Source organism: Microcaecilia unicolor, chromosome 2 (genome assembly GCF_901765095.1).
Source record: "Microcaecilia unicolor chromosome 2, aMicUni1.1, whole genome shotgun sequence".
Taxonomy (NCBI): domain Eukaryota; kingdom Metazoa; phylum Chordata; class Amphibia; order Gymnophiona; family Siphonopidae; genus Microcaecilia; species Microcaecilia unicolor.
The window spans coordinates 387,688,918-387,701,467 of NC_044032.1; the positions used below are offsets into that span (position 1 = coordinate 387,688,918).

At 42.8% G+C, this 12,550-nt stretch overlaps 1 protein-coding gene across 4 annotated transcripts in view; it reads right to left on the reverse strand.

Moving 5' to 3' along the window:
• Positions 1-984: 984 nt before the first annotated feature.
• Positions 985-12,550, reverse strand: part of SEPTIN11 (septin 11) — a gene marked incomplete at its 5' end in the record, with an annotated part of 103,225 nt that continues 91,659 nt past the window's right edge. For 2 of the 4 annotated variants that reach the window (XM_030190574.1, XM_030190572.1), the window contains 1 exon segment: positions 985-2,532. In XM_030190574.1, coding sequence (XP_030046434.1) covers positions 2,517-2,532 — 16 coding nt within the window. 4 annotated transcript variants of the gene reach the window in all.

Here is a 12,550-nt window from a genome sequence, read left to right on the forward strand (position 1 = left end):
CGAGAATCTTCAGGGATTAGAATCCATCTGCATCCTCCTTAGGCCCATTTCCTTCCTGTTCCAGGCTGCCTCCAACATAAGAACATAAGAATAACCATACTGGGTCAGACCAATAGTCCATCTAGCCCAGTATCCTGCTTCCATCAGTGGCCAATCCACATCACAAGTAACTGGTAGAAATCCAAATAGTAGCAAAATTCTACACTACCAACCACAAGGCAAGCAGTGGCTGCTCCATGTCTATCTCAAAGATATAGGCTGCTTGCCACCAAAAGATGTTGGTAGCTACTTGTTATTTTTTCCCCCTTTATTTTGTTGGAGGCAGCCTATAGCTAAGGAGGTCCATGCTGTGAGCAACTTGCTATCTTGTTTGTCCTTAAGAGAAACCCAAAATTACTTACCATGGACAACAGGATACAAGTTCTAGGAGTGGTAACTAATAGGCAGACTGAGATGGTTCTACATAATAGTGGCAGGTGGGAATGGCATGTGTGTGGTAAGGCAGCTCAAAGCTTCAGTTATCTCTGTTGGCTCCCTCTGTGATGTCCCCCATATCGAGTCCACAAATTAACACCTGCCCAGTCCCACTGGGGATTAAAATAGCATAAAATATGCTCCACCCCCTTAGGAGGCATCCCCTAGAAAAATTAAAAGCTCCCAGGATCCCAAGAGCCATACAGCCCTCCTCACAATGCTTAACTCGCCCCTTCCCAAGTTCTCAGTAGTAGGAATGAGCCCCAGTTGCTCCTGCCCTACTCACTCATGCCCCGACTACCCAAACAATTTAGTCATTACTGCTACTGAAGACACCTTCAATAAACAATTAAAACATTAATTTCAGCTTTTCAATTAAAAAAAGTGTGATTTTTTTTTTTTTGACCAAAGGCAGATCCGATGAAGGTTATTTTGAAATGACTCACAAGAAATAAGCTGATACAGAACAGGTTAGAAAAAATTTTTATTTTATTTTTTAAGAAACCATATACAACAGGCCTGCTGGCATTAGACCACTGACACTTAACACTTTTTAATATAAGTTTACCAGTCAATATTCAAAGTAATTTAAGTGGGCAGGAGAGGCTCCAGCCCACTTAAATCACGCTCTGTGGGCAAGATAATGAAATTCAGCAGTAGTAAATCAGCCCTTTCTAAGATGGGCATGAGAGAATCATTCTTGGAGGATAAACAGATATGTGTGTCAGCAATATTTAGATCCAGTGCCCACAGTTAGGTGACCAATTGTTACACATGAAGTCCGGTTTGGTCACTTAGCTATGTGGGTGCTGGCACTGAATATCACCCGGCACCCCCATAGCTTCCGGGTAGCAACCAAAGATGTGCCTACCCCCAATATGGTCTGACCCCTCCCAGAACTTCCTTCTGAAATCAGACTCCTCCTCTTTAATCCCCTTTACCTACCTTTAGCCCCCCCTCCCCACAGATCCTACCTCATCAGCAGCAGCAGCTGAGGGAGGGTTCAGGAGGGGGTCTGATCTCAGCAGAGGGGGGGGGGGGGAGAAGAAAACCACAGATCTATTTATGCAGGTCCTGGCTGATATTCAGCTAGGACCCGCATAAGTTAGTTGCCCAGCAGAATCCTGCTGCTGCCCAGGCACTGACTAGCCAGCGACAGTCCGTGTTTTAAAAAAATGCTGACCACTGCAGGCTAAATATTGACCAGTTAATAAGTATTATTTTGGCACTTGTTGAATTTCACAGATGAACTTTAATAACACTGAAGTTTAAAGCATGGATACTTCAATTTGTGCGTCTTCCTGTTGAAACATCTTCAGAAAAATAAACGAAACACTCAGAGCTGTATTAGATTAAAATCTCATTACAAAATACTAATGTATACTGAACTCTCACCCCCTCCCATTTCTTGATCATACACAAAATATGCTCATTTAGGCTTAAAGGATTTATTTAAATATCCATCTGAAAACATAGCTGATTCAACACGAAAACCCCATGTACCTCTGTTCATGCAACATTGATTGTTAATAGTGACTATGTGATCCAGGTGAAAGAACTCAAGGCAGGCTCTTTATGAACAAGTCCATCAAAACAGTTGACATCTGTCAAGAAAATTCTAGAATTTGAGGTATAACCACTCTATACTCATCACTGGTCGAAAATATTTCTGTCCAAAAATACAGTTCTCCCCCCCCCCCCCCCAACAAAAAAGTAGACCAAGTCAAACTCTGCATTCGTTATTCATGCTTTACACAGTGAAGCATGAAAATTTGTATATGAACTGTAATTAGATGTTTCCCTTTTCTATGAAACCTGTAGAGCAGCACACACTAAATGCTATCAGCAGTGAGCAAACAACCAAACGCAACACATAGCGTGAGGTGACATCTGACCCATAGATTGAGAAAACAAAAACAAAACAAAAAAACAGGTGCTGACGAACAGGAAGATTAACTTTCCCAGCGGGCGTGCAGCTATATTGCTGCTCTTCCACCTTTCTTACTGTCCTTTAGGAGAGAATAAAGCAGCCAACAGGACCCTTACATAAAGGAGAAGCTACAGAAATAGGAAAAGAGGGAGGGGGGGAAAAAGACAGTAAGATTAAAAACAATTCTAACGAACAGCAATAACGGAGAAAAAATGAGATGCGAATACATTAGGCTTTGCATCAGGTACTCTTGAGGCTCTCATGCTACATTAAGATGTAGTAGCAACCCTTCCAACTCACCTCTAAAACAGATATGGTAATTTGTAAGGCAAAGGTTCCTTCCCCCCCCCCCCCCCCCCCCCCCCAAACCTTCATCAACTACCATAATTTAAATGCTATCACCACTATTGGATGTAGTCCTTAGGACTGTGTCAAACCAACCCTCACTTACCACCACAAACTAGATGGATGGTGGGATATTGAACTGGGCAGGTAATGCACATTTCTTTAGAAGAACCAGAGATCTATGTCCTTGTAGGCTTCATTCCCACCCATCCCTTGCAGTCAGCCTGTGAGAAGAAGCAGTGTCTGACAAACATTCCTCTCACTCACTGATATATCCAGATGCAGAGAGGAAGCCATGATGCATTAGTGTGGGTCTCAAGCTTGTCAGGCAGCCATAGCAGTAACCGCATCCTCACTCCTCAGCATAGTGATTGTGCACCAGGTGAGAACTTTGTGCATATCTGTAGATCTGAGGCAGGCAAGCCAACCCCAACTGCTTAAAGCATCATTTTTCAAGTCAGTCCAAGTGTGCTCCCTAGCTAGAATGCTTTTCAAGATTTGTATCAGTTTTCAAATCTCACACACTTTTCATTGTCTATATAGGTTATCAATCCAGTCCACAGGGAACATCCACCCAGTTGGATTTTCAAGCTATCCACAATATGTATGAGATAGGTGCAGGCAACACAAACAAATCTGTAATGGATATTTACTACAGATATTTTGAATGGACAAGTTGCCTAATGGTTAGAGTAGCAGGCTGAGAACCAGGGTTCGAATACCACTGTGGTTCCTTTTGATCTTGGGCAAGTCACTTAACCGTCCATTGCTTCAGGTACAATCTTTGATTGCAAGCTCTCTGAGGACAGGAAAATACCTAGTGTACCTCAATGTAACGCATCTTGAACTATTACTGAAAAAGGTGCGAGATAAATTCAAAATCCTTTAATTCCTAAACCTCTGGCTGGCTGTGAGCCAAGGAGCGGGTTGAGAATCACTACCCTAGGGTGTACACGGGGACTGGCTTGAAACATTGCAGATTGTTTGAATAGGAAACCAGCTTTTGTGGTATGGTAATATGTTAAAATTTATAAGAAGGGGGCCAGTTCAGTGACTTTGTTATTGTAGTATTGCTCATTTCTGCTACTGAGGCCTAGGTTTGAGTCCTAGTTCAAGCCTTCTACTCTCTGGGGTGCCCACAGCTGCACCTCACTGACAACCCCAGAAAAGAGGAAGACCAAATGGTAAGACAGAGTGGCTGAATTTAGGGCTTACAATTGTAAGGTTCTAGAAAAAGCCCCTGGCGCATGACCCCAGGCCAAAGACCACTGCTGCAATGACTGGAAGGAGTATCAAAGGTGGCAGAGCCATTGCAACCAAGCTGGAAGTACAAAACAGGAAGACAGCCAGATCAAAATGAAGTAGTTACACCACTGGATATCCAGGAAGTATAATGCTTAGATTCATTCCAAAGCTGGAATATAGTAAGATATGGGAATAGAGAACCTAGGTTCCACAGGTAGGCACAACAGTTTAAAGCCAGGAGGCAGGAACCGGTATAGTGCATCTAGGACCATAGATTCCTAACACTAGCTATTTTAAAAACAGAAGAAATGTGAGAGCCTGTCTTCTGCATCGTACTGTAGATGTGTAAATAATACACTGAGTGAACCTTAAAAAGACAGGTCAACAACTAGAAGATGGAAAGGTAATCCATGTTGACTTTCTAGTTGGGTGTCCATGTAGATACACATATCTGTACTCCTTTTACTCACGATGTATGCATTGGTAAGGGACAGAGGATTTACTAGGAGATTGTACGTGACTTAAATTGTACTGTCTTTGTTCTCTACCTCTAACCCAAAACCTTTTTTCCCCGACTCTTTTTCTGTTTTACCAATGTATCAAACCTTTCCCATCTCCTCAGTTAACAGTAATCTTACGGTTTTTCAGCTATAGCCTATTGATACCAATCCTGGTCTAGTGCCCTTAGCCACATTTTTCAGAATATCCACATGCAGTAAATTTGCAAGTACACTTCACACACATTCATCATGGATATCCTGAGAACTTGACTGGCTATGGGTCACAGGATAGGTATGGGAACCATTGTTCAAGTGTACCAAAACTAAAACAAGCTTGCATTTATTTTTAACAATATTTAAAAACAAAGATTGGCGGTGTAACCAAACACACAAATGGCGTAGGATCTGGGAACCTTTTATCACCCACGTATAGTGTAAATGGAGACAGCTAGTTGGGACCTTGGAAGTTGGTTGGGATGCTCTGGGAGGGGGGAGTTGGGGAATGGGAGACTCTTGAAAAGTTTATAAAATATTGAAGTTATAGTCTTATCTTTTGCAAATTGGAACAGCAACATGCAGAGTTTTTTGTTGGCGAATCGGAATGTATTTACGTTTATGTTGCCTTTTACACTGCATTCTGTATCACTTGCTCTAATAAAGACTTCATGCAAATAAAATTTAAAAAAAACAAAACAAAAGAGTGGTATTTTAGAAAGAATGTGCAAAGGTAAATTTCACCATGCAAGCCAGGATGTATGGCATTTCCACACTATTTTACAAGAGGCTCTATCAGACACAAAGCCCCTTGTAAAACAAAAGTAGGGCTGCACATCCAAGCTGCCCTACATCCACAGGGAGCAGCGATTTCAGAAAGTTGGACAAGGGGAAAACAAGTGTTCTCCCCCATCTCTACCACAATTGCTGCTCCCTCTGCAGAGCACGCCAATCCCAATATCAGCGACCCCTATCCCAATGCAGTCTCCACAAACCCCACTCCCCAACAGCACACCTGACTCCACAATCACCCCCCTCCTCAACAAAGGAAGACCCCTAATCATATCACCCAATCCTCCCGGGCAAAGACTCCCCAAGAGGTCCCCCTGTGTTAACACAAGGCAATCACATTGGTGGCCCCCCTGGGCCCAATGCTCAAAACTTCATGTCAGACCACAAGCTCTCTTCACCCCAACTCCCTGACTCAGTCCTTGGCCTTATTTGGGGGGAGGGTCCCTGGTGTCTAGTAGGCTGGAAGTGATGCCCACTCTCTCCTGCCTTGTAGCCACCAGGTCTCAAAACAGGCATATATGGAAGGTCTGACCTCTAGTGGTGATACCCTGATATTACTGCTAAAGATATTGGCTGCCATTTTAAGAACCAGTGGCCATGAGACAGAAGTATCACTCCCACCACACAGATGTCAGGGAGCCCCAGGCCGGGGACTGTGCCAGGTGATGGGTGGCTTGTGGCCCAAAGCCCCCTGGGGAGGGTCAGGTGATATACGAGGTTGATTGTGGCATTGTGTGTGTTGTCAGGGATGGAAGACTTAAGGATGGCATTGAGGTAGGGTCATTTTGGGGGGGGGGGTGGGGGAAGGCTGGCCTCACAGGGCCCAGAAATGTTGGAATCTACATCTGCCTCTACAGCAGGCACTTAGTAATGCCTGGGAGCAGGTGTAAATGCCAATGTCCAGGTTTCCCCATGGAGACGTGTTCACTATGCGAACTAGGGAATGCAAATCTATTGTTTCCCACCCTGAACACCCCTTCCCTGCCCTCCATTTAGACATAGTGAGCTTCCACTGGCCCGTTCTAAAATGGCATTTCAACATCTGGATCTCTCCAAACGTTTTAACTGTGCCATTTAGATGTGGGGATGCTTCTAAAATAAGGGTCTACAGTCTCCCCATTGTGAGAAGATTAGATGTTGAAACACAGCTCCCTCCTATCCTCATTTGCATACCCTTCCATGCCAGATGGCATTGGGAGATCCTCAGGGCTAGGCAGGAGCTCCCAATGACACCCAATTGCTGCTATAGGTTGTGCAGTGGCTACCAATATCTTCCCTCCCTCCCTGGGTGCAAGCCCAAATGCCTGTTTTTAAAGTGACATTCATCCATTGGGGAAGACTTCTAATCTGGTACAGTGTGCTCGACTGCGCAAATGTTATTTTCATACCCTCACCGGGACTTATTTTTCTTAATTACAGGCCAATTGGGTGGGCTATGCTGACACAGCTATATGTCTTAAATGTGCGGAAGTTGAATACACCCTGACACATGCCCTTTGGGAATGTAGATATATCAATAGATTCTGGACATGGATACTGCAATATTTATCTGGATTACTTTGTAAATTCCTGGCTCTGAACTCACTAGGGTCCCTTTTTTGGGAAGACATGTGGAATCTTGGAAAATAGGGAACACATACTTCAAAATAAGGCATTTCTTGTGCAAAAGAAGCATATACTTCAGTACTGGATACAGCCAATACCTCCTTCACACCTCCATTGAAGAAATGCTTTGATAACTTTGTAAATGAGATGCTCTCATAACCCCTATGTGTAAAAAGATATTTTGGTCCATTTCTGAACCCTATGCTCAGTCCTCGTCACCCACGGCATGTAGTCTGATTCTTAATTATCTATGGCTCTGAAGTTGACATAATTATCTCTCCTCTTCATTATGTTCTGTACTGTATTTAAGGGGATGGAGGGCAAGGGAAGGTGGATTGGGGAGCTTTTGGGTGGGGTAGGAGTAAGTAGGATGGTTCAGTGCAGTGGGAGCTCATAAGTGTACAGGCCTCTCACGGTTATTTTGGAATCATACAGTTTTCTGTTTTTGGGTTAATAAGAATGGCTAATTTAGGTATGATTAAATTATATATAAAACTGCTTAATGGAATTGTTTATACCACATCGCTATATCTGTTTTGGATTATTGTAAAGTTGTGGTTTCCTCAATAAAAGATTTCACAAAGTGATATTCATGTTCATATATCCACAGTAACAAAAAAACAAGCAAAGTAAAAAGAAATTAAAAATATTCTCTCCCAAAGACTACACACACACACAAAGATGTTTAGGTAAAAAATATATTTACATATTTTTCCCTGTGCTGGCATTGCATTTATGATTTGTGTATTCAATACAACAAAAAAGTTAGGACATGTTTTGTAAACTTAAATGTTTTTTTTTTTACATCAACATAAAACACAACAGAATGTTTTACTATATGCACAGAATACATAATACTGCCATGTCAGTTACACAATTCAAGAAAAAAAAAACCTACTTCCAAAAATAGCAAGGAAGTGCATCATCTCTAGAGCTACAATTTAAGGCAACTTGGCTTACTAACAAATACATTACATCGACTGCTTTTCACAGTTTTATTTTCAGTTAAAAAAATTAAAAATCAATGTCACTTGAGAAGATAGATTAAGGTACCCCCTTCTGTATTGATGGCCCCATCATCCTGTGAGAGATGTGGCCTGGCAGAAACAGACAGTCATGTCATTGACAACAGAAAATGAGCTAGATTAAAACTGTTTCAGTCTATATTTGTACTCTGAACATTAGATCCTTCCAAAATAAAAAAGCACAACCTAATCTTATGGAAACCTACAAACTACAGTGGGGAGGAAAGAAATGTAACTAACCCCCTAATTCTGTAACTAACCTTCTAATTCTATAAACTCAGACACACAATTGTGCGACTAGCACACAAAATGGCACATGCAACTTATAGAATAGCATCTAACTTAATAGTTCAAATGGGCGCTAAATGGCTTTGCCAATGACTCTTACTTGGTGTTAATTAGCACCAGTTTGTAGTTCCACACAACTGCATTTAGACGCTATGCTATGAGCTCAGGTCCTATGTTCTAGCGCATAACCATATGGGAGGAGCATGGGTGGCTGAGGGGTGTCTGTGGTACTTATACGCACAACTACTACTACTAATCATAAGACAAATAGGGCAAATGAGGGACTAGGGCAGTGTTTAAGTCCAGTCCTGGAGTACCCCTTGCCAGTCAAGTTTTCAGGATATCCCCAATGAATATGCATGAACTTGATTTGCATACAATGCTTCCATTATTTGCAAATCTCTTTCATGCATATTTATTGTGGGTATCCTGAAAACTTGACTGGCAAGGGGTACTCCAGGACCGGACTTGGGAATTACTTAAGGTGGGAATGATTAAAACAGACAACTGAAAGCATTTAAGCATGCACATTTACACCAGTCTTTGAAACGGCGTAAATGCTTGTGGCTGAAGTTTGGCGCTCAAATACCGATTTACACTCGTCTTCTATAACAGCTTCAACGCTGTTATAGACTACTTGCTTAATGCCCAATTTTTTTAACACCTAAATTTTGCTGCCCTTTCTTGAATCTACTCCTGCATGTCTGGACTCTCAAGGCATCAAGGAAGCAGACAGAGAACCTGAAAGAGGCTACCCTACAACTTAATTAGGAAAATACAAGTAGCCACACACTGCTGCAGTTCCACTGCAAAGGGTCTCTGTACACAATGGGGGAAATTCTACATACGGTGCCTTAAAAATCAACACTGTAAAACCACACAGTTAGTGTGATTCTATAAACTAAAAAGTTAGGTGTAGTTTATAGAATAAGCTCACACGCCATTCTTGCAACTAAAATTTAGGCGCACCCATTTAGGCCACCTAAAACCAGGCCTAAATACCTGTGCCTGTTAGGCACAGATCAGGTGTATTCAGTGCTGGAGCTGGCTTGCACTGGCTCACAAGAGCCGGTTAATATATTTTTTTAGAAATTTTGAAAGACTGTTGTTGCGCCAGGTCATTTGGGGTAGGAGTGATCCTTCTAAGCTCCTATCCATGCAGTCTCCACTCTCCATACTGAAAAAGTGACTACCATAATTTTCAGCAGCAGTCTCGCGAGATTGCCGCGGGGGAACTCACGGCAGCTATTTTCAGTACCGAGAGTGGATACTGCATGGGCAGGAGCATAGTAGGATCGCTCCTGCCCCAGCTGACCACTGGACCACCACGGAGGTAAGGAAGAGATTTATTTTTCCATTTTCAAACAGGAGCACGGGTTGGCAGGTATAGGAGCGGGTGAAGCCTGGCACTAGAGGAATGCTAGAGGCAGTGGAAGAAAGGACAGGATCCGTAGTGGCACACCTGTGAACTTGTTGCTTCATTTGCAGAAATTTTGTCATATTTTGCGGAGTAATGAGTTTTTGGCTGGACGGGGGACTGTTTTAAGCCAGTTTAAGTTAGGAGGCGATGAATTTGGAGTCACTGGGGGAGTTTTCCTCCTTTATTTAGTTACTTTGAACTTCCATTTTTTTTTTTTTTTTTTTTTAACTGGTAGGCTGCCTGCTTCTTAGCTGGTTTTGTATCGTTCTGTGACCAGCTCTAGGATTTGGGCTTATGGAGTGATAAACATCGCAGTTTTCTTTTTCGTTTTTTACTGCTCTTACATTTGAGAGTAGGAGCCGGGTAGAAAGCGTTGGGTTATTTTGGAGATGTTAATCAGCTACTGGCAGTGTTTTCTCCTTAACAGAATGCTGCTTTAAAAAGCATAAAATGGGGAGAATAGGGAATGTGTGTACTTGGTTTCTTTTTTTCCTTGTGGTTTCATACTTCGAGGAATCCTGGCTTTTAAGTTACTGCAAATAAATGTAATATTCCATAACTAAATTTAAATCTTTATATGAATTTGGTTGTGCAATGATTGTAATCATGAAATATCAAGGTTTCTGATGCGTTTTTCATAATAAAAGATTTTGCTGATACCAACAAACCTAGATATAGACTAAAGGCTTTTACAAATATTGCTCATGTTATGTGTTAACATTTTATAGCCTGTTGGGAATGTCGCGTCCCTCGCTAACTTAGCCTGCTCCCCTATGGACGCGAGCCCCGAAGAGGAACCCTCGTGGGATTGGCCAGCTGTAATTCCGCCGCTGGGCGGCTTACCTAGTTCCTGCCCCGATGGCCGGCCATCATGGTCCCGGGGTGGGCTTGGCCGGGATCTGTTAGGGAGCTGGCCGGCCGTTCCGGGATCGGGGCCCAGGGCCGGCTTTCGCGACCCCTTGCTCCCCATCGCCGGCTCTGGAGTTCCCGCGCAGCCCAGCGGGGAAGATGGCGCCGGGATCCCGGGCCGGCGTCTGTTCCGCGTCTTGGGCGCGGGAACCAAGACCCCGCCCTGGAGAACCCTGTTTGGGCAGAAGGAACAGAGGTCCCACCTGAAGACCGATGCAGAGCCACTCCAAGAGGTTTCCGCAAGGGCAGTCATCAGAAGTCTCTGCCCCTGTCAGCTGAGGCGGGCTGACAGTATTTAAGGAGCAGGCTCTCCGCAGATCTTTGCTTCGGCTTCTGACTCCAGAGGTTCTAGCCTACGTGTGTGATCTGTGGATTTGCTGCTTTTCCCGACAGCTTCCTTTGACCTTCTGCTTGTCCCTGGACTACTCTGCTTGCCGCCTGCCTTGACCTTCTGCTTGCCTCTGGTTTACTCTGCTTGCCACCTGCCCTGACCTTTTGCCTGTTCCTGGACTACTTTTGGTTGCCTGCCGGACCTAGCCCTGGCTGTTGTTCGTGGGTTCAGTTCCCCGGTGTCTGGTCAGTCCGTCCACCCCCACGGTTCCGGAAGCCCCGCTGGCCATCTGCAGCTGGGGGCTCAACCCCTGGTGAACGGTGGTCGCCGCGGGTGAAGATTCGGGGTGCTCAGCTGTCTTTTGGGGAAACAACTGGGACTCCCCACGTTTTCCTGAGGGACCCAAGGGCTCACAAGTCGTCAGACAAGACAGGGAAAAGCTGTTTAATAACCTGTCTAGTGCCATTCTTGTTTTGTGATATGTATTGTAGCAGAGGTACATTCAATTTCGAAAATTTCTGAAAACATACTTATTCCAGGATACGTTTGAAAATAATCTGTGATAAAAGAACATACTTGTTAGGTGCCCTTGAATATGTAGAATAACTACATGTTACCCATGTACTTGTTATGAAGAATTGTTTAGTAAGAATCTGGTGTTTATCTTTTAAGAATGCTTGTCTTAGTTTGCTTTCCTATCAATTTGATGGAGTTCTTTTATGTTTGTTTTTATTATGATTTTTATATTAATATGTAAACCGTTTCTGTTTTGTAACCGCAATTTGAAACGGTATAGTAAAATGAATAAACGATAAACAACTGACTGAAAATACTGGAATTCTTTTTATGTATAAATCTAAATTTTAAGAAGCAGAGTTCCAGCATCGATAAATTTGTCAAGGCTCTGCTGTTCTTGTTTTTTGTACTGTGCACCTTGTGCAAGAATTAACTTTTGTAATTTTAGTATTTTTTTCCCAATGGAAATCCAGAAGTACAGTAACAATTTGCTGATGTAGTAGGGAAAACAATAGTGCAAGTTTTAACATTTGAGTATAAAAGGTATTGAGTATATTGCAATATGACTTTGGAAATTAGTTTTCCCAGAGGTGCAGCTTACTTGATCATAAACCTTACAACCAACATCAGTAAACAGATAAGTTATAAAACGACAGTTACTGTAAGTTATCTTTTCTAATTTTGTATTTAGCAGAGTATGGAAGAAAATGCATTTGTTACTTTTACCAATATTTGCACCGTGTATAGAATCTGGCTTTCCTGGGGGGGGGGGGGGGGGGGGGGGGAAGGTCTCCAGTTTTTGTCTGCATGGTCCCTGTTTTGTATCAGTTGAGGGTCTATCCCTGTTCTGCATGTGTGACTGAGGAGAAGGATTCTGCTGGCTTGTAGTGTCTGTGCGGGAATCTGTAACAGTTCAGCTTGTTCCAGTTTTCCAGTAATGGGTATATTGGTATATAGGGTGAGAAATAGTCTTGACAGTAAATAACATTTCAGATTTATTGTCAATAAATTTATTGTGAAAAGAATTCTTGGATGAATAGCAAACATAGGTTGGCTACAGATGTGAGGCAAAAATCAACCAAAGCATTCTGTAAAAATCAACTGGCCATTTGGAATCTACAGTAAATAACATGTTTTAATATTATTTGTAAATTGGTTGCTGCCTGCATATATTTG